The sequence below is a fragment of the Dichomitus squalens genome (assembly GCF_000275845.1).
Source record: "Dichomitus squalens LYAD-421 SS1 unplaced genomic scaffold DICSQscaffold_15, whole genome shotgun sequence".
In the NCBI taxonomy this organism is placed as follows: Eukaryota; Fungi; Basidiomycota; class Agaricomycetes; order Polyporales; family Polyporaceae; genus Dichomitus; species Dichomitus squalens.
Genome location: NW_006766897.1, coordinates 421,255 through 448,846, shown reverse-complemented (window position 1 = coordinate 448,846; position 27,592 = coordinate 421,255). Strand labels below are relative to the sequence as shown.

The following is a 27,592-nucleotide window of genomic DNA, read 5'->3' as shown; positions in this document are numbered from 1 at the left end:
ATATAACTCAGCCAACCATGCGCCCGTCCCTCCCCGTCGTCTTTTCTCCTTTCTGTCCAGTCTGCCGCTATGCCTCCTTCCGTCATTCATTCATTACTACTCCTCGCCGCCGCCCTCTCCGCCGCTGCTGCCGTCACTCACGACTCGCATGATCACGACCATGCTCTTGACAAGGCCCTTCCTGGCCGCTGGTACCACGACGATGATCACCCCGCCCACGCCCTTTTCAAACGCGGCGCTACTGACGGTATCACCTATGCCGCCGTCGGCTCCCCAGGTACGCAGTTCGGAATCTTAACCCCACAAACTGTTGTCTTACCCCTTTCTGCCTCCTCGCTCTACAGAATGGTCCGCTGGTTTCCCCCTCAAAGTGGACCCCAACGCCCTCCCGCAAGCGTGGGTCGATGCCTACAACAGCGCCAAGAGCGCAGGCAAGATTCCGACCAACGTCCCTGTCGCGACCCAATCCAACGGCGGCAACCCCACCTACGGTAACCTCGACCCGAACGGGAATGTTGTCTGCTCGGCGACATACAAGTGTCGCAGCCCGGGCGATATTTGGGACGCTCCCGACGGTGTCTTCGGGTCGAGTTTCGACGATGGCCCTCTCGACGTATGTCTCGGGCCTCCGCGTCTCTCGGGACGCTCTCGGTCGAACCTGTCATACTGAACGCCCCGTTATCTGCAGACATCTCAGGCGCTCTATGAGCTCCTCCACGAGAACAACCTGAAGACTACACACTTCTACATCGGGACCAACATCCTCTGGTACCCTAACGAGTTCCTGTATGCTTGGAACACTCTCCAGAGTGAGTACAGCGGCTGCGTTCCGCTCGCGTGATGATGCTCATCCGCTGCCTTCTGCTCACCAGGTGACATTGCTGTTCACACGTGGACCCATCCCTACATGACCACGCTCAGCGATCTTTCGGTCGTCGGCGAGCTCGGCTGGACGATGGAGCTCATTCACAACTCTACGGGTGGCCGTTTGCCCAAGTTCTGGCGTCCTCCGTACGGTGATGCTGATAACCGTGTCCGGGCCATCGCTAAGGAGGTCTTCGGTCTCACCACGGTCATCTGGAACCAGGAGTACGTCGCTTGCGGGCTGGGCGTTTCATTCGATCTGACCTGACCTCGTATAGCACCGAGGACTGGAGCATCGGCTCGCCTGGTGGAGCCACGCGCGATGCTGTCAATGCGAATCTCCAGAAGTGGATCACGGGCCCCAAGTCGCCCGGCCTTATCATCCTCGAGCACGAGCTCAGCAACGAAACCGTCGGCGCTTTATCCAGGCGTTCCCGCTGATCGCGCAGAACGGCTGGAAGTTCCAGAGTATCGCTGAGATCAATAACACCGGTGTCTACCAGAACTCTCCGGACGACAACGGCGCTGTGGTCCTCGGAACCGTCGGCGTCCCTGCGTCCGCACCAGCGTCAACAACGCCCTCGTCCGCGAGCGCCGCGCCCTCCAACGCGACTACAACGAAGAGCAGCAGCAGCGGTGCCGCTGGCAACAACGCGGCGAGCACGACCGGCACCTCCAAGTCAGCACAGGCCACGGGGAGCGGTGACGCCTCTCACAACGGCGCTGGGGCGCGGTTCGCATCACCCATGTTGGCTGGCATCGTGACATTGCTCAGTGTCGCTGGCGCTGCGCTCGTGCTCTGAGTTCCTGTAGGAGGGCTAGCATGGTCCGATGTTATCTCTGCGCTTTTCTGCAGCTTGGTTTAGGCTCCGTGCGAGGACAGTGCAACCATGATTGACTATCCATCGCGGCTTCCATACAGACTAGACTTTGTAATACCCGCCACCTGGGACTACTCCCCCTGATCATTTATCGAGGTAGGATGTTTGATGAACCCTACCCGTCGACGACCTGGGCCGTCCCTCCCCTAGCACCAGGACCCTTCGTGTATATTCCTTGGACACTCACGTACTTACGACCCATCACGGACCTCACATAATCTAGGGACTCGGTAATGGCAAATCGGGCTGTCACTTTCGTGCTTACCACTCGTCATTCCTTTGTTCGGTTGGGGTCGGCCGGATCGTCGTATCGTACGCACTGTGAGGTTCCCCCCCTTTGGATTTGGCTCTATCAAAATAAGACAGGTAGCAAACGCAGAAGCGTTGCCCTGCGTCCGTTCCTTCCACTCCTGCAGTCGGTCCGAGGCGTTGCGTGCGGGAAGGAAGCGACCTATCGTCTTGGCAAGGTGGCGTCGCGTGAATGGACGTCGTCAGCCACATATATAGCTGGCTATGCTTCAGACTATTCAGGAGACATGGGAAGAGAATGCAGCCGCGGGCTCGTGAAGGTTCTGCGAAGCGTGTGAACAAGGCAGACCGACGTCCCTTCAACGATCGAGAGATCTGGAAGCCAAACAGGCACCGGAATGGGCGCATACATGGACCAACATGCCGACCACTGCGTCGGGTGTCGTTGGCGAGCCGCGCGTCATCGTCTAGACGGAAAACACATACAATGTGCGCTGCCGTGCTGGTAGGCCGAGCCGAGCGTGCTCTCGAAGATCGGATGGAACCTTGAACTTCCACTCGTATCGGAGCGAAAGAAACGCGCTTTCTACGCAGCGAGAGCGGTTTCTCTGCGGCGTCCCTGTTGCGTCGCAACTGGGATTCGGAGTTCAATCTGGGTGAGTCTCGAGTGCTTCTACATCCGACAAACCTGATTCGTGACTTGCATGTCAGGCCGAGCAATATCGTTCGGCATCCCTTCGAGGTGTAGACGAGAGCTATGTAGTGTAGGCATTTGCCAAACGCAATGCCTCTGCAGGCTGGACAGCTCCAGGACAGGGGTCGATGGTGAACTCGAAGCAGTCCACGGACACGCCACTGCTCGCCCGACGCCCTGCCACAGTCGTCAGTCGCAGAAGTACTTAGTGTGGTATGCCATGACGCTGACATTCCATTCTGACCGGGCCGTTATCCTGAAGGTGGTCCAAACCACGTAGATGGCATCGTTTTGGATGGCCCCAAAACTCACTTCGCGCCTCTCGACAAGTCAGAGCAGATTGTACAAGCGCGTCTTTGCGGACTTCCGGCGAAAGAAGAACTCGCAGGTGTGTGCCGAGTGACCTCGATCCCGCCCGGCCCTTCCATTGACCTTCCTAGCTGCAGCCACGGACGCCGGTGACGCTGGATGAGAGCAGCATGTTGGGAAACTCAAGGGCACAACACATGTGGCGACTTCACATACCCATCCCTTAGCCCTGAATGATTCCATGGATAATTGGGCATATGCCGTTGTCTGTCTTGCCTTACCTTCCACCCGGTGGCAAAGAGCCTTCCTCCAGTGCCATCTTTCGGTTCCTCCCCCATGCTTCGTGTGGCACAATACGCAGGCTTAGGCAAGACTGAGCGAGTCATCCAACGCTGCCTGTCAGCTTTTAGTCAACGCCTCGTCCCGCCCATTCAATAGACGCAAACATGACACGCGCTGCCGGAGGCCGATCTGCCAGCACCGACATCGATGCCATAACACTCGCCTCTCGCTCTGTTCATCTCGATGGCAGTGACTCCTCAATGCCACCGCGAAGATGGCATGTGGGTCCGAGGCTTTGCGTTCCCGGGCTTGACCGGGCAGCCAGAGAAAGATCCAGCAACGACTCGGTATTCAGCAGGTGAGTCATTGGTCGTAACTTCGTGCCTTGATTGTGTGCGCTGAACAGTACTGGTCGTAGTTCCCATCCTGCGATGTATTTGCATCTTCCTCGGACATCGGCGGCAGGGCAGGTAATTGCATGCATGACGCTCGTACTCGCATTCGTTCTTCAGGACACATCCCGGTCCAGGCACGCCGGTCGTGCATCTGTCATCGCTGCCCGAAGCCACGAAGTCCGTGCGTCTTAAGTCACTTCCACTCGATTTCGCAAGCGCTCGCACAGTATCAACTTCACAATGTTTCCTCTGGCGGGTTGCGCCTGTTCCTAGGTGCGAGTAACAGGGATCTGCCCTGAGCATCTTGTAATCTGATTGCAATAGATGTGTATGAACAGTCATCAAGACAAATGGTCGCGTCACATTGTCTGTCAGTTGCTCCAACAGGCAGTGCTGCAACGTTCACAGGCGAGTGGATACATTCCAGTCAGCTCGCCCATTATCTCATTTTCGTAGAGGCCGTATCGGAGTTCAGCCCCAGAAAGGTCTAGCAGCACACAGTCGGGTTGATATAAGACAAGCCGACTTCGTGTATACGCAACCTGCGGAACACGGTATGTACAGACGCACCAATGCGACCATGCGGACAACGTACAATCGCAAACACTCGAGACACTCGTTACGTCATGAGATCATTAATGCGGCACGTGGGGTGAACGGGGAAGGCGCTGTGCGCGGTGCGGAAGGTAAAGACGGAGTTGAATGAAGCAAGCAGGAGGCCGTGAAGGTCAGTAAGTGATACTAGCCGGAGACAGAATGCAGAGGCGATAAAGTAAATGCGACGCTGGAAATATGTACCGAGGAAGGGGGCAGTTGGTGATGCACGCCTGTCGAACGCAATGAAGAATGAAAAATGGGGCGTGAGCCATAGGGGAAGGTGGGATATTGGGAGGGGAATGTATGCATGACACGACCATCACTATTAGTATCCGAATTGTCCCAGCCATGAACGAGAGAGCGTAAGTAAGCCCTAGCCGGGGCGAAAGGAATATGTCGACCGCTGAGAGATCACGAATGACGGCGTGAAGGTCCGAAGATGAGAACAAGACGGTTGCGCGGACCGAGCGATGCGTGGAGCATTGGCGCTTAACGCCCTGTTGGGTTCGCGCAGGTGGGACACTCAAGGTGTGTCTCCCCGTCGGGCGTGCCAGGACGTTGGCGAAGGGACGTAGGACGAGGTGGACGCATCAGAATACGCTCGGCCATTTAAGCTTGAGTCCTTCGAGCCAGCGCAGGTATAATAGTTCGGAAATTGGGGACTTCCGGACTGGTGATCCAGGATCTGGCTGCGTCGGAGACTGGATCGGGGACGACGTCGAGGGCAGCCCAGATATCTCTTCCTCCTCCGTAACGATGAGACCCTTCGCTGTCATCTCGCTTCTGCGTATGATGCGCTTATGTGGGAACAGCGAGCGCTGCGTCTGAATATGGCTGCGAACAGCAGGGTTGCTGGGAAGAATTGTCGGCATCAGGTCAACTTCAGCTTCGACTGTGGACAGAATGTACGTACTCGTTGATGCCCGCCAAGATGTCGAGGATCAGGTTATAGGCGAGCTCGGGATTAACATCCCGTAGCTCCTCGAATCCGCGCGAGATCATACTCAACGACTCGATCTCCCTCGCATCCATATCGTCTCTTGTCGTCTGCAGCGCATCGATCAATAGCCTGCAACAAGTACGGCAACCAGAACGGACAGACCTTTTGCAACAACGGCAACAAGACATCGTCCACCAGCGACTTGCCAGCCGCCTGGGCCTCTGTAGCACCGCGCTTGTGCGAGCCCTTCGTGCTCGAAGGCGAGGAAGGTGGGTTCGACGACGTGCTCCCCTCCCTGCTCCTGATGCTTCCGACATACTCCTCCGATAACCTCAGCGACCGTACTGTATCCACTTTCTTCACAGGCCGGATCGTATCCACCCCAGTCCCGATATCCGCCTCCCCGATGATGGTTCCAGTCATTACGTTGTTTCGCGCAGCGTACGACGCCCGCCGCGACGACCGGACGGAGCCGGTATACGCAGGCGGCGGCTCGACGGCGTCCGCGATCTGCGCTTCGACGCTCTCGACGCTCTGCGATGGTGTTGCGAGTGGCGGGCTGCCCGTGGAGGTCTCGTCCGACCCGGAGTCTGTCATGAGCGACGGGACCTTCTCATCGGACTTGGAGAATGAGCGGATGACGATTGTCGAGTGGCCGGCATCCGCGTTCATGCCAATGCCGCCGAGGGCGGTAGGTTGTAGGGGCACGTCACTCCCCTTAGTCGTTGCGGCCGTGGTGTCGATGGTGTCCCCCTCGTACGTCTCCTCGTCCTCCTCGGGCACCTCGTCGTAGTCGTCGTCAGGCTCCATGCCAGGGGGCATAATGTCCTTAGCCATGCTGCGAAGTGACCCCATCGCGGATGACGTCCGGATCGTGTTGAAGTCCCAGTCGCTGCGCAGCGTGCCGTCCCATGCTCCGCTATTCCTGACAGTCGCCTGATAGTACTGAGGGGCTCTGCCTGGGGAACGCGTACGGTAGTCCTGATACCGCTCGATGAGCTCAGTGAGATATGACGTCTTGCGAGCGTTCTTGATAAAGCGATGTTGCAAGAGCTCCTTCGTCGTAGGTCGCTGAAGCGAACATCAAACGATCCGAATGTCAGCAATGCTTATTACTCTCGGAGGCGGTCCGACGATCAGCGACGTACTGAGTGTGGGTCCTTCGTCAGGCACTGAGCCACGAAGTCCTTAAATGCCAGGGAGAACGCACCCTCGAGAACGGGTGGCTTCGCCTTCGGGATCAAGAAGAGCACCCTCATGGGGTGGTATTCTGCCAGGGGCGGCTCACCCTTTGCCATTTCTATCGCAGTGATACCAAGACTCCAGATGTCCGCCTTCGCATCATACCCCGCTTGCCGAATCACCTCCGGGGCCATCCAAAAGGGCGTGCCGACGAACGTGTGTCGCAAAGTGCTGGTGAGCTGCGCAGCCACACCGAAATCTGCGAGTTTGACCTTCCCAGACGCCGAAAGTAGGACGTTCGCCGCCTTAATGTCGCGGTGTATGGTGCCCTCGCTGTGGAGATAGTCGAGGCCGAGCAGGAGCTCACGCATGATGACGGCGATGTGGGCTTCGGAGAATACGCCTGCCTTCAGGAGGTCGAGACACGAGCCGCCGGCGAGATACTCCATCACAATCCACAGCTTGTATGCGACGACAAAGGATCCGTAGTATCTTGTCACATACTCGGAGTCGCACTGCGCGAGGCTCGCAATCTCTTGCTGTATCTCGGTAATGTCGTCATCCGAGTCTTCGAGGTCTGCACAAACAACTTAACGGCGTCCTTCACAAGCAGAGGGCACATACGCACCGATCTGCTTGATGGCGACTATCTGCTTAGAGTCGTTATGGATCGCCTTGTAAACCGTACCGAAGCTGCCCGTCCCCAGCTTCTCTAGTAGAGAGTATTGGCTTGCAGGGTTGCTGCTGGGTATATATGGCCAGAGTTCTGGCGAGCGAACCTTGCGCTCGGCACCAGGCGATGGTGGCGGGGACTTGGTCAATTGCTTGGGCTGTAATCCGTGACCATGGTCAGAAAAACCGCTCGACGAGGCACTAGATTTTTTCAGGAGACGAGAGCCGGGAGGCATGTCGCAGATGGGGGCGGCAGCACTCTGCGGGCGTGTGCGAGATGCGGACGCGCACGGCAAGGGAAGAGAGACGTAAGATGGGAAGGACGGGGGACGTCAGAATTGGCGTCGCACAGTGGGGACCCTTCTAGCGTGCACGTGTCCGGGAGGGTGGTCCAGGATGCCATGCGGCACTGAACTGAGAACGGCAGAATGTGCGCCATCTCCCCATGACTTGCCATGATGATTGGCCCCGAAGAATGACGACAATATCATAGCGTGGCAGCAGAATCACTCACCATGATTCGTCACTATCGTTAAAGTCCGGGAAACGTGGATAAATATCGTGATAACAAGAGGTCAAGCTTGTCCTAAACGGAGGGTGTCGGGTGCAAAGATGGAAGGCGCAGGAAGAGAGCACGAATACACGAGGCGGGCGGTCGCGACGGGACACAAGGCGAGAAGTTAATAGGCGATTGCCGTGGATTTATCGTTGCCTAGAGGAGTAAATTACTGATGGATCGCCTTGTGAAGGATGACAGGCACTGAGCTCGCTGGGGCACAAGTCAATGGTCGCAGTAGTCTGCGGTGGCGACGACAAGGGCGGCGAGGGCAGGAGGGCAGAGGAGAGGAAAGAGCCAAAATGGCCGAGGGCGGGCGACATAGGCGGGTGACGTGATATCTGGCGTCGGCGGCAGTTCACCCAAGCAAGGCCCCACTCCGCCTTGTCCTCTCCCGGCCCGGCTTCCCTGTCCCCGACGCCGCCGTACAAGTCAATTGCCGGGCACACAATCTCCATGTTCTCAGACAGCCAAACGCTCAATGCCGATGCTTATTAACTCTCTGTGATACTCGATCCTATGCAAGTCGATACGCTTCAGATCAGGCTTCGCACGCTGCTAATCCTGGCTACGCATGATGCGCATGAGTGAGCATGGCATATTGGTTGTGGTGTGGTAGCGTATAGCATACAATGGAATGAACAGACTCAGAGCAACATAGACCACGACTCCCCGGAAGTAATCCCCCTCATGCCTTCACGGCGTACTTCCGGATAGGGAAGTGAATCTCCTTCTTACGCTGCTTGAGCGTCTTCAACGACGCCTCATGCTATAGTGTCGGAGTGTCAGCAACGTGAAGTATGAGATGGGTGTGAGGATGACGGACCTTCGTCAAGCGTCTCCGAATTGCGCGAGTCTTCTTCGGGCGGAGGTCAAGCGGGAGGTACTTCTTGTTCTTGTAGAACTCGCGGAGGTTCTGCCTCTGCTTTTGGTTCGTGACGGTCAACACACGCGCAATCGACTTGCGGACGGTGTTGCTGGAGGAGAGCGCTAGTTCACACGAAGACGGGTGAAGACAGAGAAAAGCGACGTACATCTTGGTGAGCTTCGCGGCAGAGCCACCAGCAATCTTCTGTACCCGGAGCTGACCGAGCTCAGTCTTGAGCTCGATCAGCTGCTTGGCCAAGTCGTTCTTGGACCTAGACAGTCAGATGTTCAGAAAGGATATGGGGACCACGCAACACCAAACGCACTTGGACTGGAGCTCGTACGCCTTGACCTTGCCGGGCATTTTGTCGTTTGAGAGTCTGTAGATCAAGCAGGCGTCAGAACGAATGTCCTTCCAAGTCGTGGTCTCCACTGAGTTCGACCGGGCTCGTAGGATCACGTTCCGGCATGATAACGGCCTCCAAACGAGCCCAGCATCGCCAGCCAGAAGGATAGAATGAGATATTCACCTTGAGGGGTGTCGTAGGGGATGGACGCGCCGAGCTTGGGACGAGGAACACAGAGCGTGGGACAATCTGTCAGGTACTGTGTAGTTCCTGCAGCCACTCTTCCCACGCCGGCCTGCTACTTGCCTGATATGGGGATCCTCGGCGTCGTCGCGCGTGGCGACGTGCTGGTTCCCCGGGGTGATGTGAAACGCCTGTTTGCCACAACTCTCTCCCTGAGTGCTGTCGCTGCGCTGACTGACTCGCTGAATGGCCGCTATATCGAGCTCGCGCTGGGAACTTGGCGTCTGCATGCATGAGAGGCTTTCTCCCCTTGGCGGCCTTTGTGGGGCAGGGGGCTGTGGTCGCCTGGACTAAGCTCCGTACCATTGCTGCTGCTTGACTCTCGCCGCCTTTGTCCGCTGTTTTGCATGTCGTCGTCGCCCCATCGCGCCTCTCTGCAACCACCCTCTGCTCGACGCTCTGATACCCCATAATCGTCATCACCATCACCCTGGAGTTGTGCGGTATGCCGCCTCCGAGCCAATGCCTAATTCGCCATTTGACATCCGTGATTACGGTCGCGCAATAGGTGCTTATGGCTGCCAAAATATACTCTCCGGGCCAAGATCTTCAGTCCATCGCGTCGCTCTTTCCACATGTGGACCAGGACGTGATCGCGTCGATCGTCGGCCACGAGTTCTCCGGCGCGGAGCTCTACAAGCTCGACTCGCGCCGCATCCTCGAGTCCACATGGCACCTCATTGAAGTTAATATGGATGAGAGCACGATTTCCCTCCACTCCGCCCCCGCCGCCACCGAGACATACCCAACGCTTGACTCCCTCCTGGTCCCCCTAAATGCATACTTCTCCGTCCTCTCCGTGCACGAGCTCTCGGGCGGCCAGTCTCCGATGCTTCCCTACTACTTCTTCCGATACAGCAGCCACTTGGTCAAGATCGCGGCGCAGTATGAATGGTCGGCAGTGCTATCGTACCACCTAGCGTCGTTCTCGCGACGATGCAAGGAGATGCGGAAAGGCGACTTCGCGGGCTGGGGGCGCGTAGACATGGATCTCATGGAGGAGTTCCTCGTTCCCAATCAGAAAAAGCGTTATGGTACTGTGCATGCGTTCTCCAGTGGCTACCAGTCTTGGGAGCTGATATACCCTTAACGAAGATACGAGACGGAAGCAAAAGTAACGTGTAGACAGCATACGAGTACGGACTGTGTACGACTATATCCGTTGGAATTTAGGCCGAGTCGGGGTACACCGTACCATGTCACCCACGGATATCACGACCTTGATTGCGCCCTCCGAAGTAGTCCTTGCCAGGCGTAGGGCGATGTACTCTCTGGCTCAGACTGACCATCCTCCTGTACGCAGTGATCAGGGTTTTGATGTGCATTGGCTATATGAAGGTAGCATACCGTAGGCAAGTGCTGTCCGACTTCGTCCAAATGTTTCGCTGCATTCCGTATTCTGTCAATGCCTCGGCCATCATCTGGAAGCGGCGTCCAGCCCTCGCGCATTTCCACCTCCTGCATGAACCTCGCGACATCGGCGAGCGACCTGCCAGTCTCTTTGACTGCTTCGGAGTAGATTGTCCTGAGTCCAGATCAGTGAACACTTGGCAGGCTGACAGTCGTGAGGAATGAAGAGGCCGCACGCACCTCCGCCTCTCATTCTCCGCCAACAGCCTGGCAATGTTGTTGCTGGTCTCGTTCCGCCATCGCTGCGCCTCCGCCTCCTGCAGTTCCACAGCGCGTTGCGTCTTGAAAAGCTGGCCGCGGACGTTCTTCGTCTCAACCGCCACGTTCCGCCCGAAGTCGTTCACCTTCCCGTGTAGGTCGCCTAGGTGTGTGTTGGCCTCCTCCAGCGACACCCTGACCGCCAGCAGCGCCGCCGCCTGCTCGGCGAGGGCCTCCGCGCTCGTGTCGAAGCGGCGCGTGTGCCCGTCGAGCGTCCTGAGGACCCCCCGAGACAGGTCGGATCGTTCCTTCGACAGGTCAGCGACGGCCTTCCGGACTTCGCGCGCGAGGCTCGCGTTCGCGGTTTGGAGGGCGGCGACTTCCTTGAGCAGGGTCACGTAGTGTCTGCGCACGAGGACGTACGGGACTGCTGCGACTGGGACGAGCACGGCGGAGAATATGAGGATGGTCCTGAAGGAGCTGCGAGGGTGCTAGAGTTAATGGAATTGTTTCCACGTGACTTCTACTCTACCGTAAGTCATGTACATCGTAAGTAGAGGAGGGGGAATCGCTAGTAATACACAAAGTGATGCGGCATTATCAGAAGTCGAACGATAACATCAGACGTCATGAACCAAGTCGACAACAACAGATCCAGCAAGTATGGGTGGCGGCAATACAGCGAGAGAGAGAGAACAGCACAGCGCGAGAACGGAGCAGCAGGACAAGTACCTAGAGGAGTATATGAACGAATAGGCGTGGCGTAGTGTCCTTCCGGAGACGAGGGGCGGTCATGTGGCGGCGGCCTTCTTCCCACCTCCGAATATTCGTCGGATGAATGCGAAACGGACTTTCTTTTTCTTTGCAGGCGGTGTCTCCCCCTCAGGGGCCACCGGTAGCCTAGCCCTGTCTCATCAGTCCTCGCATCCCGGCAGCCGATCAAGGCAGGGTCACTTACTCGTCAACATACACCGGGTACGTCGTCTTGAGCCCTGCTTTCACGGCGAGGATCTCGTCCTGGTTCGCATCGCGTATAGCATCGGGAACGTTGAGTTTTCTCCGCCAGACAGCCATGCTGTTCCCCGACGGCGAGAGGAGAAATACGAAGACGATCACCTGGAACGCCGGATCGTACAATGTGACGGAAGACTGCAGAGTCGAATCGAGCGTGTCCTGCAGCTCGGAGAGCGTGACCCAGTCAAAAGCGGGTTGTGGGGGTGCGCCAGGGGAAACAGAAACGCGGTAGTCTGCATTCGCAAACAGCGCACCTCTTTCTCTCGTGTCAAGGAACCTTTGGAGCTGAATACGAGCAGATACCTGATTAGCGTTGCCAGGAAAAAGGAGTGTGTCAAAATAACTCACGCCAATTTCAGCGAGACCGTTTGACATGGCAGCGACCCAACGTAGTAGCGACCCGACGCGCGGATCTTTGTCTGGATTGAAACCCCACCGGATTCTCTCCTTGGTAGGTCTTTCTCGATTGTAGAACGCGCGCTCTGCCGGTTTCAAAGCTTCTCCATGAGAGGAGACGAACGTATTCTCGCCGAAACCATTCCGGGGTGGTATCAGTTCGAAGACTGTGGTTTTTGCAGCCGGAGGTGTCGGAGAGAGCGTCCCAGTAGCCATTTTCATCGTCCGTGAAGATATCGTGTCAGGCATCCACATCTGAGGACTCGAGGCCGTTCGCCCTCGAGGTGGAGATGCTCCGGGAGCGGGTGCAGGGCCGTGTGACGGCGTTCGAGAGGCGACGGAGGGGGTCCCAGCATAGGAAACATTGGAGGAGAAACGTACGCGCTGGTTGTGGCCGTACCCCTGGCCAGCCCCCCAACCTTCTTCCTCATCCTCGGTGTCGCCCCAGCCGTCGTTGTTGTTGTTGTTGTCGTACTCGTCCTCCTCAGGAATCGTGGATGCCCGGTCTCCATTCCATGCGTCTCTGCCCCAGTTCCCCCAGCTGTCCGCGTACTGCACGGGTGGACGGCTTGGCTGCGCTTGGCCGCGATGAGCTTGTCCATTCGAGTGGCCATGAGAATCCTGTATACTGTGCAAGATGCTCTGCTGTTCGGCAAGAAGCTGCGCCTGTAAGTAAGCCTGTGATTGGCCAGGATGCGCGGACGGCCGTTGCCTCGAACTCGGTTGATGTTGGGATTGCTGGGAGTAGCCCTGCTGTTGCGGCACTTCCAAGAGCGAGCTCAGGATTTGGGAGCGCTGCTGCTCGGACAAGGCCTGCCTGGTCCCTCCGGGTGTGGCGGCAGACTGAGGCGAATAGTGGTATGACGCTGGAGGTGCGGGAGCCGCAGAGGGAGGAACCAGTTTAGCCTCGGTGGCCCAGCTCGCCCATGCGGGTTTCTGTCCTGGAGGACTCGGTGCAGGAGGCTGCGCCCAAGAGGGTTGCGGAGGCTCTGTCGCCCACATGTCGGGGGGCGCGCCCCAACCTGAGGGAGGCATTTGGTGCGCGGTGGCTGAAGGATGCATGGTAGTGTTGGGAGCGGGCGCTCGCGCGCCTGATGGCGGTGGGGGCTGCGCGTTGGTCGGTCGCTCACCGCCTTGTCTTGAACGTCCTCTTGGCACTGTCGGATATTCCCCTTGGATTGGACTCGCATGGGCTGCTGGTGGCTGCCCCCACCCGTCGCCAGGATCTCCCCAACCTCCAGGAGCGACGGGTGCACCCCAGGTGCCATCGTCAGGTGCGTCGAAAATCGCGGCCGACGCAGCTGCTCCTTCGGCACCCCAACCGCCACCGTGCTCGTCCTCGACCTCCTCGATTGAAGCCTGCTCTTGTCCATGCCAGTCGCCGCCTGTAGGAAAAGGGATATGGTTGTGAGGGGCGCGATCCATGTCACGGTGCCGAGGGGTGAAGTAGGCCGTGGGGAAGCATGGGGGCCGCGAAGCGAGAGGATATGAAGAGGTGAAATATGAGCTGCTACAACGAGGTGCTACACGACGGCAGCCCACGAACCGTGTCCATTGCCCTCGTGCGCGTTGGAAGCGGCAGCAGCGTGGCCCAATGGATGCAAGGCCGCGGGAGGTGCCGTCACTACCGCAGCTACAGGCTGGGCCTTGGCTGTCTGACCGGCTTCCTTTGGCTTGCTCTTCTTGATCTTTGCCATTGTGTTATGAGGAGAGCGTCAAAGTGCGCGCGGCAGACGTGCGGAGGTCGAAGAGAGTGGGGTGGGATGCCGAAGGACCGGGAGTATTTCAGCGACTTTTCGCGAGCAAGCACCTCCGGAAGACAACGAGAGAGGGGACGGGGCCCCGCGAAGGGCATGCGGGTGTACGGAGCGCAGACAGGCGCGAAGTCGATCCTGTAGTCCGTCGACTTGGGAATATAGCCCTATTGCGCGTGGGAAATTCGATATAGACTGCAGTCAGGACTCCTTCCGTAAAGTCCGTCCTCACCTCTTCTCATCTCCCGTCTCCCGACGGCGTGCGGTGACTTTCGCGCAATCGTGCCTTCGGCCAGGAGCTTCTTGTGAATGTTGTCGTATGCCATCTAGGGAACGACCACTTGCGTCTTTGACTCTGAGCGACCACCGTACCGCGCCATGTCCTCCCTGTCGTCCAAAGCCAGGGCTTCCGGACTTTCGCTCCTCCCGCAGGCACCCGGGTCACCTCCTGCACCAAGGTCAAAGTCGCCCACAATGCCGTCTTCTTCGACACCGCCGTCTCCTACGTCGCGTCCCCCGGCACCCCGTGCGCACACGTTTGCTTCCAGCGCAAACAACTCACTCTCTGTGCCCTCCACACCATATCATACACCGCACGTCTCGTCTGTAAATGTCGTGAGTACCTCAAGGCGGCTTCTCATGCCTACGGTACGCGCCGTGAGGCCTACCTCGCCCCGAGTCCCTAACTCCAAGCCATCGCCATCCAAACTTGGGCGGGGTCGAGCTGGATCACTTCCCGTTAGCGTCGTCAACGAGCCGCAAGAGCGCACTGTGGTCGGCGCCTCGGAGTGGCTCCCAGGCGGAGAGAAGTTCGAGGTCGTGGAAGAGCAGCTCGAGCTGGAAGGATTCCAGATATATGCAGTGGAGAAGTGGTACGCTTCTCAGGGCAGCATTCCAAGCTTGTAGCGGCATGGTGATGTCTTTTCGCCAAGGGTTGTCGCACGTAAACGGCCCGTGCTTGTGCTGACGGTATTCACCGGGGATCCGAAACATAAGGTAGCGCATTCCGCCGATCCCCCTGGCGCGGAGGTCATAACGTTTCGCAGATCACGGTCACAGCTCTGAGTCCACAACCGTGCCTGTCATCCACCGAGGCGCAGGCTGCATGGGATGATGCGATTCGGAGTCTTCGTAGAGAGGGCGCGAGGCCTAAGGAGGTGCGAGACAGCATTTCTTCATGTCAGTGTCCGTCACTCAATGTATATATACGGCGAAAGACAGAGAAGGGCGTTCTGATGGTCACGTCTCTGGCGAACTTCCGTTCTGACTTCATAATTGTGCACATACCGTCGGGCAACTTCCTGGATGTCCGAGAACAATTGTATTCAAATGTGAATTTGCTTCGCATGGGCTGCGGCGGCCGTAGTGCCCTCACTTTGGAAGAGCCGAGGTGCGTCCCACAGGGCGCATGGACCTGGCATTTGGCTCGTACCACACTACACCGGAGAAGTGTGCTGACGGTGACTGTAGCGATGCCACCAAGGACCGCTTCGTCGCAATGTACCATGTTGCCGACAAAGCTCCTGCCCGCTCTCGCGAACTATTCAGCGCGACGGTTTTGGAACTGGTGAAGCTCATCCAGGCATCGCTAGCTATCTTCGGGATGTTCGACCTTGACCCTGAGGAGCGTAACGGCCTGTTATGCGATGTGACATGTGAGGGGATACAGCGTTGGGTCACCGAGATCGGAGAACAATATCTAAATATTGAGGTAGTGTGAACTACTTTGCTGATGGCCTCGGAGCTGACGACTTCGGATCGGTCAACAGCCGACGGAGCGGGTTGCGGAACCTACTGTCATAGCAGCGTTGTTCAGTCTCATCGTCAGCATTCGTAGCAAGCTCTTCGCTCTAGGGGTGGTACGTCCCCGCCCACATTTCTGTCTCAGTATCTCACCCGTATCTCGCAGGTGGTTCCCAAGGATCCCTTCCTAGACCCGATCGCGTTTGTCAAAGCGTTGACCGCATTTTACCACAAGAGTCAGCAATCATCATCGCATTCTCACCTCGTTCTCCCCACCACCCCCACCATCGCTTCGAGTTCGATCGGGAGCTCAAACTCCGGATCGCCTGTTCCGCCATTGCTAGGGCCGAGCGCTAGTCCGCCGAGCGTGGTGTTCCTCACGCAAAGTCTCATCGAGACGATAGAGGCCCACTACGAGAAATCGCGCCAGAGCGAGTCGTACAAGGTGCACCGCGTGCTCAAGAACAAGCTGGACGACCTCGCGACGGACCTGCGCACCCATGGGACCGAGAGCGGGGGGCCGACGACGGTGACGACGCTCAGCGTGACGACAGACCTGGCCGCATTGGCACGTTGCGCGACGACCTCGAAAGACGCGCCGCAGAGCCTGCGGTACCTCTGGACAGGCCGTGCCGGGCACGCGGAGAAGAAGCGTCGCGAGAAGGAGGCGGTGTGGAGTGATGGGGAACGCGAGCGGGAGGAGAAAGAGAGGGAGAGGGACGGCGAGAAGGATGTCCTGAGCAAAGACGGCAGGGACAAAGACGAGAGGGACAGAGACAGTCATAGAGAGGCTAGGTCTGGCGATGAGTGGGACAGACCGTGGGGCGGCAGGATGCAGAGGAAGATTGAGAGCTGGGCAGGGTGAGTGTGTGATTAAGTGGTCCCGAAGGTCAGTCGTCCGGGTGCTCATGTGGAATTCTGAGTAGCTTGGGTAAAGGGAAGAAGTTGAGCGTCGACTTTGGCACGCTTGGCAAGGCCTTCCTGACGGATGGTCCTCGAGGGCTGTCCGAGAAGTCCGGTCAATCGTCCTTGGTCCCCTCTGTCGTCGTTTCAAGGTTTGTTGTGTTTACGGCACCCTGTCCATGGGGTTTGTATTCAATTTCACATCGTTGTTCCAGAGACCCTGCAGATGAAGAAGAATTCTTGAGTAGCGGTCAGCAGTCCCCCACCTGTACGTTTATATATCTCATCTCCCTCTTGCCTTCGACGGCGCTCTTACAAAACTTATCGACAGCTGATGTCCCCAACCCACTCATGCTGGGTGTCGGCTCACTTCCCAGCGCTGAGCGTTCTGCTAGCGATGTATCGGAGTACGATCGACGGGTCTCGGAGTTCAACCACAGACGACCACCCATCAAGTCACAATCGCGCATCGTCAGTTGGTCAGACGCTCGCACCGCTCGCGGTCTACTCCATGATCATAGTAGCAGCAGCGCCAAAGTCCGCCACCATGTCGGTGCAAGCCCGCTTGGCAGGGCGGACTCGTCTCCTGGTGAGGACAACAACGCAGATATGGATGATCTCGACGACATGGAGAAGGAGTTACGCCGACGACGAGTCCTAGCCGCTGGACCGTATCGCAGACGGAGCTTCGACGACGCTCTCGACCTCGCCGACACCCGCATCCTCCCAGTTGAGCGCATGCGGATCGACGTCGAGCTCTGCGGCCAGCTGCTGGTCATGCGCCGCCGCGAGGCGCACCTCGCCAACGTCGTCGCGTGCCTCCAGGCCCTTGCGTCCAAGCTCGCGGCGCAGAACGCCAAACTGCACGCAGACCACGAGGGCGCGCGCGGCAAGCTCGCGGAGCTCGACGCTCGCGCCGGGGAGCTGCAGCGGCTGGAGGCGCTCCGCACCGAGGCGGAGGCCCTCACGCAGGAGACGAACGCGCTCGCGTATGAGAGCGCGCAGTTCCTCGTCGAGGACCTTTGGCACATGGCGGTCCAGCCCCGCCAGCGCGTCCTCGCTCTCCGGGAGAAGGTGTTCGGGACGGGGCGGAGGCTACCCCAGGGAGTTCGTGGGGCGCATGGGCCATTCAATCGCGTGCAGTGGAGGCTCGACGGGGAGCAGCGGCTGGTGGATCGCCTGGGGAGGACAGAGAACGAGGCGGAGGAGGAAGAGGAGTTCCCTGTCCTACCCGGTATGGACATGGAATCGGAAGAGGAGGGGGATGCGGTCGAGCACCCGAGCCTGAAGCCGACTTGGCTACTCCGGTTCTTCAACTATTGGGGCGGACGGCTGGGTCTCAGCCGGACGCAGGAGCCACCGGTTGTGCAAAGCGGGACGAAGGAGAACGGTCAGGAGCAGGGCGGCGAGCAGAGCCAGTCGCAGGAGAACGGGAACGGTATTAAGCAGGAGAGCGGGGAAAGTAGTGCGCTTGCACAACCTGCCTTGGTACAACGGACGCCGACCTCTCCTCTCTAACGGGTTTCTCTGGTCCATGCTTGCTATTCGGGTAATGTTCTGTCTCAGCTGATTTACGCTATCGACGGCCACCTAGTTATCTCAATGGATCCTGTACATGTACGCGCATTTAAGTTATCCTACCTATGAAGTTGCACTACACTAGATATAGAGCGGGTGATAGTCTGTAGCGGCGTTGGTGGCAGCGAGGCAAGGTGGGCCCAGCGCAACCAAGATCAGCAGAAGTACGCTTCGAGCGCACCAATCCCACAGCGCATAGGCACGCGTGGTGGCGAGCACTACCGCGCCTTGAGCTTGCCCTGCGATTTGCGCAGCAGCCGCTTCTTCTCGCGGTCGAGCACCTTCTGCTGCTCCGCCGCGCTCAGCTTCGACACGCGCTCGTCCCGCGCCCGCTTCCGCGCCGCGGCCTTCTCCTCCTCCGCCTCCTCCTTCTTCTCGCGCTGCGCCTCGTCGCGGATCTCCTTCTCGACCTCCTCGCGCGCCTTGCGCAGCTTCGTGCGCGTCTCGGGGCGCAGCGCCGCGTTCAGCCCGCCGCGCACCCCGGGGAGCTTGCCCTCCCCGGCGATGATGTCGACGAGCTGGAAGGCCGCGGTCACTAGCGGGAGCGTCGCGGCGGCGTCGGCGTTCGGGGGCACGGCCAGGGAGAGGATGAGGCGCTTCGAACGCTCGGAGGGGTCGAGGGGGACGGGCGGACGGGCGCGCGGCTGGTCGGTAAGCGAGAGGGACCGGAAGTAGGGCAGCGTCGCGGGGTTGGAAAGCACCTGCGCGAGCTGGAACTGGCCGTAGGGCTTCAGCAGGTTGGTGGTGATGTCGGCGAACTCTGCGGGCGGGGGTGAGGGCTGCGCGTACCGCGTAATCGCGCGTGGGGACGTACCAGACATGACGACCAGAGACGGGGGGAGCGCGCTGTGCTCGGTGGTCTTGGTGAACGTCTGTCCAGACCGGCGTCAACAGGTGCTACGTGCTTCGCGCTGTCTAGGAGGGGCTGAAGGCACGCACCAGATCCCAGCGGTCGTTCCTGAGCTGCTTCATCTCGTCCTTCGCGACTATCGCCCATACAGCCTCCGGCACCACTCCCTCCTTGCCCACAGGCTCGCGGAAAGTGAACTCGAGCTCGACCTTGTCGTAGACGTTGTAGTCTAGCTCGACGATCCCGCGGCCGAACTGGTAGATTATCTGGAGGAGGTCGTGACGCGGACGGAGCGTGAACGTGGTGTGCAACGAAGTCAGGGCGCGTCGACCTGTAGAAAACGCGAAGAAGTCGCTGTTCCCATCTGCACGTCAACGGCGGGACGGATGAGCATCCAGTAGTGAAGCGGTGACGAAGACATAAAGCAAACCTGCGACGAGACCCTCCGCATTAGCAGGCCGGGAGAACTGTGTCTTGTAGAGTGGTAAGTGAGTCTCAAACCTGATATGACGGAGTCAACGCTGATTCTCTTCGCGTCCACGTAGCAAGTGATTTCGAGACACTTGTACGCACCACTTGTTCGCACGGCCCTTATTGGCCGTCTTGCCAACGTAGTAGAATAGCAGGTAAAAGAGGAATGCCCCGAGGAAATACAGCTCGTTTTTGAAGTCTGCACAAATCGGAGTGAGATGCTGCCCGACGATGCACCCAGCTCCACACAGGACATACAGGCTGGTCGGAAGGTGAGGAATTTCCACTTGTACTCTAGCCCATCATAGTCCGGCGTGACAACGGGCATCTGAGGCGTCAGAAATTTTGCGACGTTGAGGGCCGCCATGGTGAGGAAGAGCGACCGACAGTGAAGCTGTAGGACGATGCACTGAGAAACGATCCTAACTGGCAATGGGGAGGCGCCCAGGTACGTTAACTCGGTAGCCACGTGGGCGGGGAGGACTGATTCTTCTGCAGCGTCGACTCCGACAGTTGATGCGCTCCAGTCGAAAGTGGCAGACGCGGGGTCGAGCACATTCGCGGGCTTGCACATGCTACTCTGCACTTTCCAAACCTGACTATCATGCGGTGATGACTGGAAGGACGAATGGCGTGTGGTATGACATGCAGTAGCAGCCTGTTCAGACAACCCAAGGTCACCGACTGTAAACTCCTATTACTGGCCAGCCACTCCAGGGGAATACCCGCGGGGCAATCGGTCCACCTCGTCTCGGCCGCACTCGCACTTCATCTCCCCATCCATCTGCCGCCCACCGGAACCGTGCAAACTACACACGCGACCTGTACATACAATACTAGTGCTCATGTCCGCTACATCCGCGCAGGTGCGTGCCTATCTGACGGCGATTACGCTGGAATGATTGACCGAGACCTGGGCCGGGTGCAACCGAATAGGAGCCAGCCCCGGACTTCTCACCAGCAACGAACTACAGGAGCTTTGCGGTCGACGTCCTTGCCCGGATGACCCGTACCTCCGGGCGCATAGACCAGATGGTTCTGCGGCGTTGCCTCGGTCTGGCATCGTCGTATCTGGTCACCGACGTCACAATGAATGCGGAGGAGGGCGTCCAGTCGTGGCGAGGGGGTTTCAACAGACTTGTGGATGTCATGGTCGCGCTGCACGCGCGTCAAGAGTTGGAAGTCGAGACGGTGAATGCGGCGAGCAAGGCGTGCTCGGAGTGCTGGAGCGTGGCAGGTTCGTGGAGGGAGATGGACGAGTGTCGGGAGGGAGTCAAGGCGATAGCGACGCGGCTGAAGGGCCTGTTGGACGCGAACGGCAAGACATACCGGGGCCAGGCCATATATGCACCATAGTCGCGGACTGAGACAGAGATGCTTGCTGTATTGGATGTATGCTGTGTGCAGCTACATATATGTACGCTGGTGTTGGGACAAGGCACAGATCGGACATTTCACGTGGCTGTGTGGCAGTCAGTCCAGTGACGCAATCAGCGCATTCCTCGCCTTGGCCGCCTCTGCCGCCCCGAGCGACCCTCTCCGGCCGCGCTGCGCGGCCTGCCCACAGCTCTCTCTGCCACTCCTTGCTCAACGTCCGCTACGATGGACGCACCAGGTCCCCTCTCGCCTACCCGTCCTTCCCGCCCTGTTCCCGACCCACCACCTTCACCGACTCGCTCTGACCACCCACAATCATCAGGTTCCGATGACGTTCATTTCGCGACTCCGCTTGCTTCGCCATTACCTGCATCTCCTGTTCACGATCAACCTCCGCCTATCCCTCAACCTGCCGCCTCAACAGGTGCCGCGTCGTCCAATTCAGCACAGAACACGCACGAGCTGACCCCGATCCGCGCTCACTATCTCAAGAAGGAGCTAATTCGTCTTGAGTTTCAGCGCGAACTCGATGCCCTCGTAACTGCACCCACGAATGATGTCTCTACCTTCTCCTTCCTTGGCCATCCGTTCACGCCCCCTCCGAAAGATGCGCCGCACCTAGATCTCCCCTTCTTGCGATTTGTCTTCCGGAAATATGTCCTCTCCTTCCCTTTCCTGACTTCAGCACCTAAGGACTTCTTCCCAGACAAGGTCCAGCCATTCCTAGCCTCCTTGCTCTCCCGAAATCTATCCCCCACTTCTGTCCTTGATGATAACCCGGAGGAATCGGAAGAAGCTGCTCGCCGCAAACTGCTTAACAAATTGGAGCGTAACCTCTCCATGCTCATCACCAGTGCGACCAAGCTCGTTGAGCCGGAGGAGGTCGTTCGTTTGACCCAAGCTGATCTGAATCGGCTAGAAGTATTGGCGAAGAGGCGCGCTGCGAAGGAGAAGAAGTTGAAGGACAGCTTTGATGTCAATGTGGTATGCGTTCGATCCGTTACAGAGAAGAGACGGATGCGCAGTAAAGTACATGAGGTGCGTGTAGTCCTCACACTGCAGATCGCAGATATCTCACAATTGCAATGGTCTCGTGATCCATAGGAGTTCATTATCCGCACTCGCAGAAGGGGCCGGCCAGATGTCTTTGTGTCACGACGGTATGGTGATTTCAAGACACTTGCCGACGAGCTCCGCAAAGCCCATCCCGAGGAAGTCATACCACAGCCTCCCCCAAAGGATCGCAGTTTCGTGAACGTCACAATCTCAACCGCGCCGTCTTCTGCGTCCTACTTTGACACCTCTTTCCCTTCCCCACCACCGTCTGCATCGTCCTCATCCTACTCGACGTCGTACAATCCTCGTCATGGTCCTGGCGTTCCGATCGTCAGCCCTACCGCGTCTCAAGCGGGTCGAATGCCGCCCATACCCGGTCGGCCAAATGGAGTAGATCACCTGTACGATGCCGATCGTAATTCCAGTGGCGATTCATTCAATCGCGGCTCGCCGACTAGTCCGATATCCCTCAGCAATGGCATGCCAGGTGGTTTCGGCTCGAGTACCTACACCGGCTACGGTGGCGGTGGCGTATCCCAACAAGCTGCCCGTCTATCTAGAGAGAAGAACCGCTTGACGCTGCGGTCGTACCTGCACACACTACTATCGACATCGACCTTCGCGTCTTCCCCAGTGTTGAGGTCGTTCCTGCTCAGCGGCCCGACGAGACTGACTGAGGAGGAGATGGCCGATGCTCGGCGGCGCGAGGAAGCGGACCGCATGCGTGAGGACGGTAGAATGCGGTTCGCAAAGGAAATTACGGCGAGGGTCGATGGTCTCCGAGAGACAGTGCGCAGTGTGAAGGGCGAGCTACTCGGGAAGGGTACGCACAGGCGTCACCGCCGACATGCATGCGCGAGCTCACTTGTTGTGTTGCCTCAGACGGACTCACGCATATATTCGCCACGATCAAGGATACGCCAGACGTTCGGAACCTCCCGCCAAGCTACCAGGCCGTCATGGAGTGGGCGCGAATATCGTACGTCGAACTGACGTGATCGCCCCTTGCTCGTCACTCACTCCTTGGGTATCGCAGGCTGGCATCGACAGTATTCCATCATTTTGTGGCCGCGGATAACGCATCGGAGACGTTCGCCAGCATGAAGCGGATACACGGCCTCATGCCGTACTTCATGCTGAAAGCGGCACTCAAGATCAGCAACCCCATGGGCATGATCCGCGGCGTCCTCGACCTCTTCCTGGCGACCCCGTTCGGCGGCCGCAGCCTGCTCCAACGCATGTTCACCGGCTCGCTCATGGAAGAAGTCCGTGCAATCAACGAGGATATCGAGGCTGTCAAGGAGAAGGTCGATGATCCCGTGATGTGCGAGAAGGTCCGGTTGTATGTGTACGCTCCACGAGAGATCCAGGCAGTGTACAAGGCCGATGCCGGTAAGTACACACGTACGTCCCGCAAACCCCCGTGCTCATGACGATTCAGCCGCCGAGAACATACATGTGCTTGCTGTCGTGCTTCGCTCCGGCGAGCAGCCGCCGCTCTCGCGTGCTCAATTCCAGCGCGTCATGTATGCACACCGTGCGCACAAGGAATACGTCAGGTACCAAGAATCTCTGGCGGATTCTGACGACGACGAGGGCCCGCAGGACGAGGAGGGGTGGCTTTTCGAGGACCTGAGCGTTCTGGCTAAGCTGTATGCGCGCCTTAGGGATAGGGAACAGCTGATAGAGCTTATCTTCGAAGTGAGTTGCCTCGGAAACGATTGGTCGGATGGATACTCAGCCACTCGCAGGGAACTACGTCGGACTTGCTCAAGGACATTATCACGATCTTCTACGCACCACTCGCGCAAGTGTACCGGGCCGCTAGCATCGCCGACTCGTTGGGTGACCTTCAGAACTTCATCAATGACCTGATCCGGACGGTGGAGCAAACCGAGGAATGTACGTTACTCTCCTCCGTGCACGTTCTAGCTACTCTAGTTGACATCCTAAACTATTGTGCATGACAGTGAGCCAGACGGATCCCGCGCGCACAGTGCAGATATTCATAGATTTGATTCAACGGCATGAACAGTCATTCTATAGCTTCGTCCACAAGGTGCACTCCAAGGGCGAAGGGCTATTCACGAACCTCATGCGCTGGATCGAGCTCTTCCTCACTCTGATGCGCGAAGGCCTCGGGGAGAAGCTCTCACTGGAGTTCCTCCTGCCGCACACTGGCACCGACCGCGAGAGCATCCTTCGTGAGGTTGACGAGGTTGCGCTCTATCACTACAAACTGAAGGTTGCCTACGAGGCGAAGTTGCGACGTCGATTCGGTCGCACACAAGGCATGAACGACGCTGACGCGGAGGACGAGGCCGCAGCGCAGCTCGTCAACGGTGTCGTCCATGACCTCAGCTTCGGGGACCTTGTGGATGGAGATGCGGCAGACCTCGCTGCGCAGGAGACGGACGAGGAGGATGACTCCAGCGAGGAGGAATCGACGTCTGGCTCTGGCACGTCTAACTCGGACTCCGATGAATCCAGCGAGGACGAGACGGACACGAGCGACGAAGGGGACGACACGGAACGTGAGAAGAAACCGCGAAGTACTGCTCCCCACCCTCCCCAGAGAAGTCGCCATTCTCCACCGACGCAGACGCCTTCACGCTCGCGCACCGTGGGCCACACTCCGGTCTCCCAGCGGCCGCCTCAGCAGAGATTCCCTTCCGCCGTGCGACACTCGGAAGACGTGCCGGACCGTTCGCGTCCGCCGCCTCTCCAACGTGAGCGTTCGCGCACACTGTCCGCGCCGAGTCGTCCTCCTTCGGCTGCGTCCAGGTTCAAAGACCTCCCGCCACATCCTGGCGCTAAAGAACTCCCTCCACTCCCGCCCCTCCCCCGCGAGTTTGCCCCGGCTGCGGGCCGCCCGTCGACTTCTCGGCTGCCAGAGAAGGTCGCGGACAGAAGGCCGTCTCCGCCCAAAGCGAAGCCACCCAAGAAGCCCAAGAAGGAAGCAGATGCGCCGAAGCCGCCGGATCTGGAACACATACCGAAGCTGTTGCCGTTGTTCGTCGAGATGGTGCGTTCAGAAGGCTCTCCTTTCCGAGATGTGCATTCATCGTTCTGACGTCTCCCGCGGCCTTCCCAGATGAGGCCGCACCTCATGGTACCCATTCAGCGTTGAGCCTTTTGTGCTCGAAGTCGCCTACTTCTATTTTATTGCCCGAAGCTGTACAATTCCTAGGTTGGCTGACTGTGCAACTCGCAAGGACTGCTCTATTGTATTACCGGGGGTAGTTGCGTGTTAGGACCTATCCTGTTCTCTGTTGCCTGCGATATACACTGTATCATCACATCGTGCTATCCATTATCTAGCGTCGCACTATTCATATTCTAAATCCGTCATGCACGCACGTAGAACACCACAGCATACGGGACATGCCACCTTAGACCCGCAGTTTCGATGCAACTTCGCAGTGCTAGCCGGAAATCAGAATAAAAGCGAATGTCGTGAACATGGCGAGTCGTCAATGAAAGTATTATGTGTGTCGTTTGGAATGTCATGTGCAGAAAAGACGCGACTCGCTACTGCTGCGTCGTGATTGTATGGACTATACTACAGCTCCGACAAAGAGGAACAAAAACTCCGTGCGAGATGACAAGCGACAGGTGAGGACGGTGAAGAAGCGGAGGAGCGTAACCGCGCAACACCACAGTATGTGCGTTGTCAGAACGCGTTGGACGAGATCGTAAATCGCTTGAACGTGTATCTGTAGCGCATACACGAGCCCCGGTCGGATGTCAGAGAAGCGTGACATGCAAGATGTCACCGGAACGCACCCAAGAAACGCCAGGTCCTTGTTCGCGCCTGTCGTGTCCGCGCCGACAGGCTCATCTGGCACCTGTTCCAGCTCGTCCGTTGGGAAGTAGGACGTGTCGGTGATGGAACGCAGACGTGGAATGAACGGCGCTTCGATGTTGCGAATGGCGACCCAGTCGACGCCGTAAAAGAAGGGATGGTGCTTGATCTGATCGACGGTCAGACGGCGGTCGGGAGATGTGATCAACCTGCGACCGGAGGTAAGTGTAAAGAAACACGACACGGGGTACACGCGTCAAGCAGGGGCGAATGGAAGTCAGTCGATCGCGTCGCAAGGGAGCATGAAGAACGGAAGGTGGGAAAAGCACCGACCTCCTGATCAGGTCCTCGGCTTCACGGCTGAGATGTACGTCATCTGGGAACTGGAGGTAATGTTGCCATTGCAGGATTTTGTGGTATGTCTCGTGTGTGGATTCTGAGCAGAACGGCGGGTAGCCGACCAAGCACTCGAACATGATCGCTCCGAGGGACCACCAATCGCATTCGTTGCCATAACCCTTCTGCATGAAGATTTCTGGGGCAATGTAGTCGGGCGTACCGACTGTTGAGTAAGCCTGGCGCCGCCATGTCAGCGCTCCGAGCTGCGAAGGTACGAGATGGATGCCGTACCAGTTTCCGACGATTAGCCTTCCATGTCGCTATCTGGTCCTTACTAGACATCGTAAGGTGTATTGCGTTAACCATCACGCTGTTCCGCGCCGCTTGCGCGGCCGTAGTGGGAGACGTAACACCATTCGCAGAGTCAAGCAGACGCTGGTAGTAGCTGGAATCGTGCTGCTTGTGGAAACCGGTAGACAGACCGAAGTCAGACAACTTGATATGTCCGTCCTTATCAATGAGGATGTTGTCTGGCTTAATGTCTCTGGAAGCGATGTCAGCGGCGCGTGGCGACAGTGTGCCCGGGCAACATACCGATGAATAAAGCCGAGCTGATGGACAGCTTCGATTGCAAGAACACACTCCGCGATGTAGAAACGGGTGACGTCTTCGGAGAACGTGTCATACTTGATCAGCATCGTCATGAGATCGCCTCCAGGCAAGAACTCCATGATCAGATAGAGGTAGGAGGGGTCTTGGAAGGAATAGTACAGTTGCACTACCCATGGTGAGTTGGACTCGGCCAGGACATCGCGCTCCGCGCGTACATGTGCAAGCTAGGGGCGAACAGATGAGGTTGATGGCGCAAACTGATAGGCGATGTGACCATACCTGGTCCTTTTTCAACATCTCGTCCTTTCGGAGGGTCTTCATAGCGTAGATCTTTCCCGTATCAACCTTCTGCACTACACGGACCTAGCGTACGCCATTGCGTGAGCGGGCTAATTCACGGATCGAGCCCAAGGAAACGCACCTCTCCGAAAGCACCCTTCCCGATGACCTTCACAGTTCGGAAGTCATCCAACCCGAGCTTCGTTCTGCGTAGTCGCAAGAACGCAGACTCGCGCTTGCCGAGCTGCTGCAACTGGCGCTGTTTCCGCTCCTCGGACATGGTCGTATCAGCGGCGAGCTTCCTCTCGAGCTCTACACGCCTTTGCGCGCTGTCAATCACCTGCTTGGGGATGTGCTGCAGTGAGGTGCGCACCTTTGGTTGCGTTCGATTGCCGCCTCTACCGCAACCTTGTAGTAGTGCTCGAGCTTGAGTTGTGCCGCCTTGGATCGGGGAATAGCATCGTCAGAAAAGCCAGCAGTCGTCCGCTCGAAATACACGTAGTCCGCGGGCTTGTCATTCTTAGAAGACGTCGATTGAGAGCTCGCCACGCTCGACGACGACTGGGAGGGCTGGATAGGCGGGGCGGAGGGAGTGGTAGCCATTGGAGGATCTTGAGCCGATATTTAGTCCCAGCCAGCTTTAAACCACTTCCGTTAATTGGCCGTCACGTGCCCTTGATCGCGACGCGCCTCTTGGTTTCGCCACATGCGGAAGGCCTGTTGGCAACG

General features: G+C 58.0%; 7 protein-coding genes across 7 annotated transcripts; 3 read left to right on the top strand and 4 right to left on the bottom strand.

Annotated features, from left to right (window-relative positions):
• Nucleotides 1-19: 19 nt before the first annotated feature.
• Nucleotides 20-7,725, bottom strand: DICSQDRAFT_136810 (Pkinase-domain-containing protein). The gene is made up of 14 exons (XM_007366021.1): nt 7,580-7,725; nt 7,022-7,223; nt 6,360-6,970; nt 5,374-6,282; nt 5,185-5,318; nt 4,131-5,123; nt 3,999-4,082; nt 3,698-3,947; nt 3,135-3,637; nt 1,143-3,076; nt 873-1,089; nt 689-809; nt 345-613; nt 20-277 (listed from the first exon to the last, which is right to left on the bottom strand). Exons 1-6 carry the CDS (start codon nt 7,580-7,582, stop codon nt 4,862-4,864), a joined length of 2,121 nt encoding a protein of 706 aa, XP_007366083.1. The 5' UTR covers nt 7,583-7,725; the 3' UTR covers nt 20-277; nt 345-613; nt 689-809; nt 873-1,089; nt 1,143-3,076; nt 3,135-3,637; nt 3,698-3,947; nt 3,999-4,082; nt 4,131-4,861.
• A 584-nt stretch (nt 7,726-8,309) lies between these two features.
• On the bottom strand, nt 8,310-8,852 carry DICSQDRAFT_61334 (ribosomal protein L35; the record flags this gene model as incomplete). Its single annotated transcript, XM_007366020.1, has 4 exons — nt 8,310-8,390; nt 8,448-8,598; nt 8,656-8,760; nt 8,815-8,852. 4 exons carry the CDS (start codon nt 8,850-8,852, stop codon nt 8,310-8,312), a joined length of 375 nt encoding a protein of 124 aa, XP_007366082.1.
• A 387-nt stretch (nt 8,853-9,239) lies between these two features.
• DICSQDRAFT_136805 (uncharacterized protein) lies at nt 9,240-10,949 on the top strand. Its single transcript, XM_007366019.1, has 3 exons — nt 9,240-10,371; nt 10,426-10,603; nt 10,669-10,949. The coding sequence occupies exon 1, from the start codon at nt 9,593-9,595 to the stop codon at nt 10,166-10,168; it is 576 nt and encodes a 191-aa protein (XP_007366081.1). The 5' UTR covers nt 9,240-9,592; the 3' UTR covers nt 10,169-10,371; nt 10,426-10,603; nt 10,669-10,949.
• A 691-nt stretch (nt 10,950-11,640) lies between these two features.
• On the bottom strand, nt 11,641-12,312 carry DICSQDRAFT_61297 (uncharacterized protein; the record flags this gene model as incomplete). The annotated part of the gene is made up of 2 exons (XM_007366018.1): nt 11,641-11,985; nt 12,049-12,312. The coding sequence occupies 2 exons, from the start codon at nt 12,310-12,312 to the stop codon at nt 11,641-11,643; spliced, it is 609 nt and encodes a 202-aa protein (XP_007366080.1).
• Nucleotides 12,313-14,080: 1,768 nt separating this feature from the next.
• DICSQDRAFT_86784 (uncharacterized protein) lies at nt 14,081-19,790 on the top strand. Its single transcript, XM_007366017.1, has 15 exons — nt 14,081-14,722; nt 14,783-14,846; nt 14,897-15,007; nt 15,068-15,240; nt 15,321-15,561; nt 15,620-15,709; nt 15,760-16,454; nt 16,520-16,648; nt 16,712-16,764; nt 16,828-18,834; nt 18,889-18,946; nt 19,014-19,288; nt 19,355-19,425; nt 19,498-19,594; nt 19,654-19,790. Exons 1-10 carry the CDS (start codon nt 14,229-14,231, stop codon nt 18,012-18,014), a joined length of 3,237 nt encoding a protein of 1,078 aa, XP_007366079.1. The 5' UTR covers nt 14,081-14,228; the 3' UTR covers nt 18,015-18,834; nt 18,889-18,946; nt 19,014-19,288; nt 19,355-19,425; nt 19,498-19,594; nt 19,654-19,790.
• A 37-nt stretch (nt 19,791-19,827) lies between these two features.
• Nucleotides 19,828-20,751, top strand: DICSQDRAFT_147330 (uncharacterized protein; the record flags this gene model as incomplete). Its single annotated transcript, XM_007366016.1, has 2 exons — nt 19,828-19,843; nt 20,357-20,751. The coding sequence occupies 2 exons, from the start codon at nt 19,828-19,830 to the stop codon at nt 20,749-20,751; spliced, it is 411 nt and encodes a 136-aa protein (XP_007366078.1).
• Nucleotides 20,752-21,319: 568 nt separating this feature from the next.
• Nucleotides 21,320-27,466, bottom strand: DICSQDRAFT_180864 (kinase-like protein; the record flags this gene model as incomplete). The annotated part of the gene is made up of 15 exons (XM_007366015.1): nt 21,320-21,810; nt 21,877-22,651; nt 22,711-22,807; nt 22,865-23,220; nt 23,270-23,529; nt 23,580-23,730; nt 23,799-24,853; nt 24,923-25,544; nt 25,615-25,842; nt 25,967-26,208; nt 26,264-26,516; nt 26,567-26,808; nt 26,864-26,947; nt 27,006-27,183; nt 27,237-27,466. 8 exons carry the CDS (start codon nt 27,464-27,466, stop codon nt 25,502-25,504), a joined length of 1,500 nt encoding a protein of 499 aa, XP_007366077.1. The 3' UTR covers nt 21,320-21,810; nt 21,877-22,651; nt 22,711-22,807; nt 22,865-23,220; nt 23,270-23,529; nt 23,580-23,730; nt 23,799-24,853; nt 24,923-25,501.
• Nucleotides 27,467-27,592: the final 126 nt, after the last annotated feature.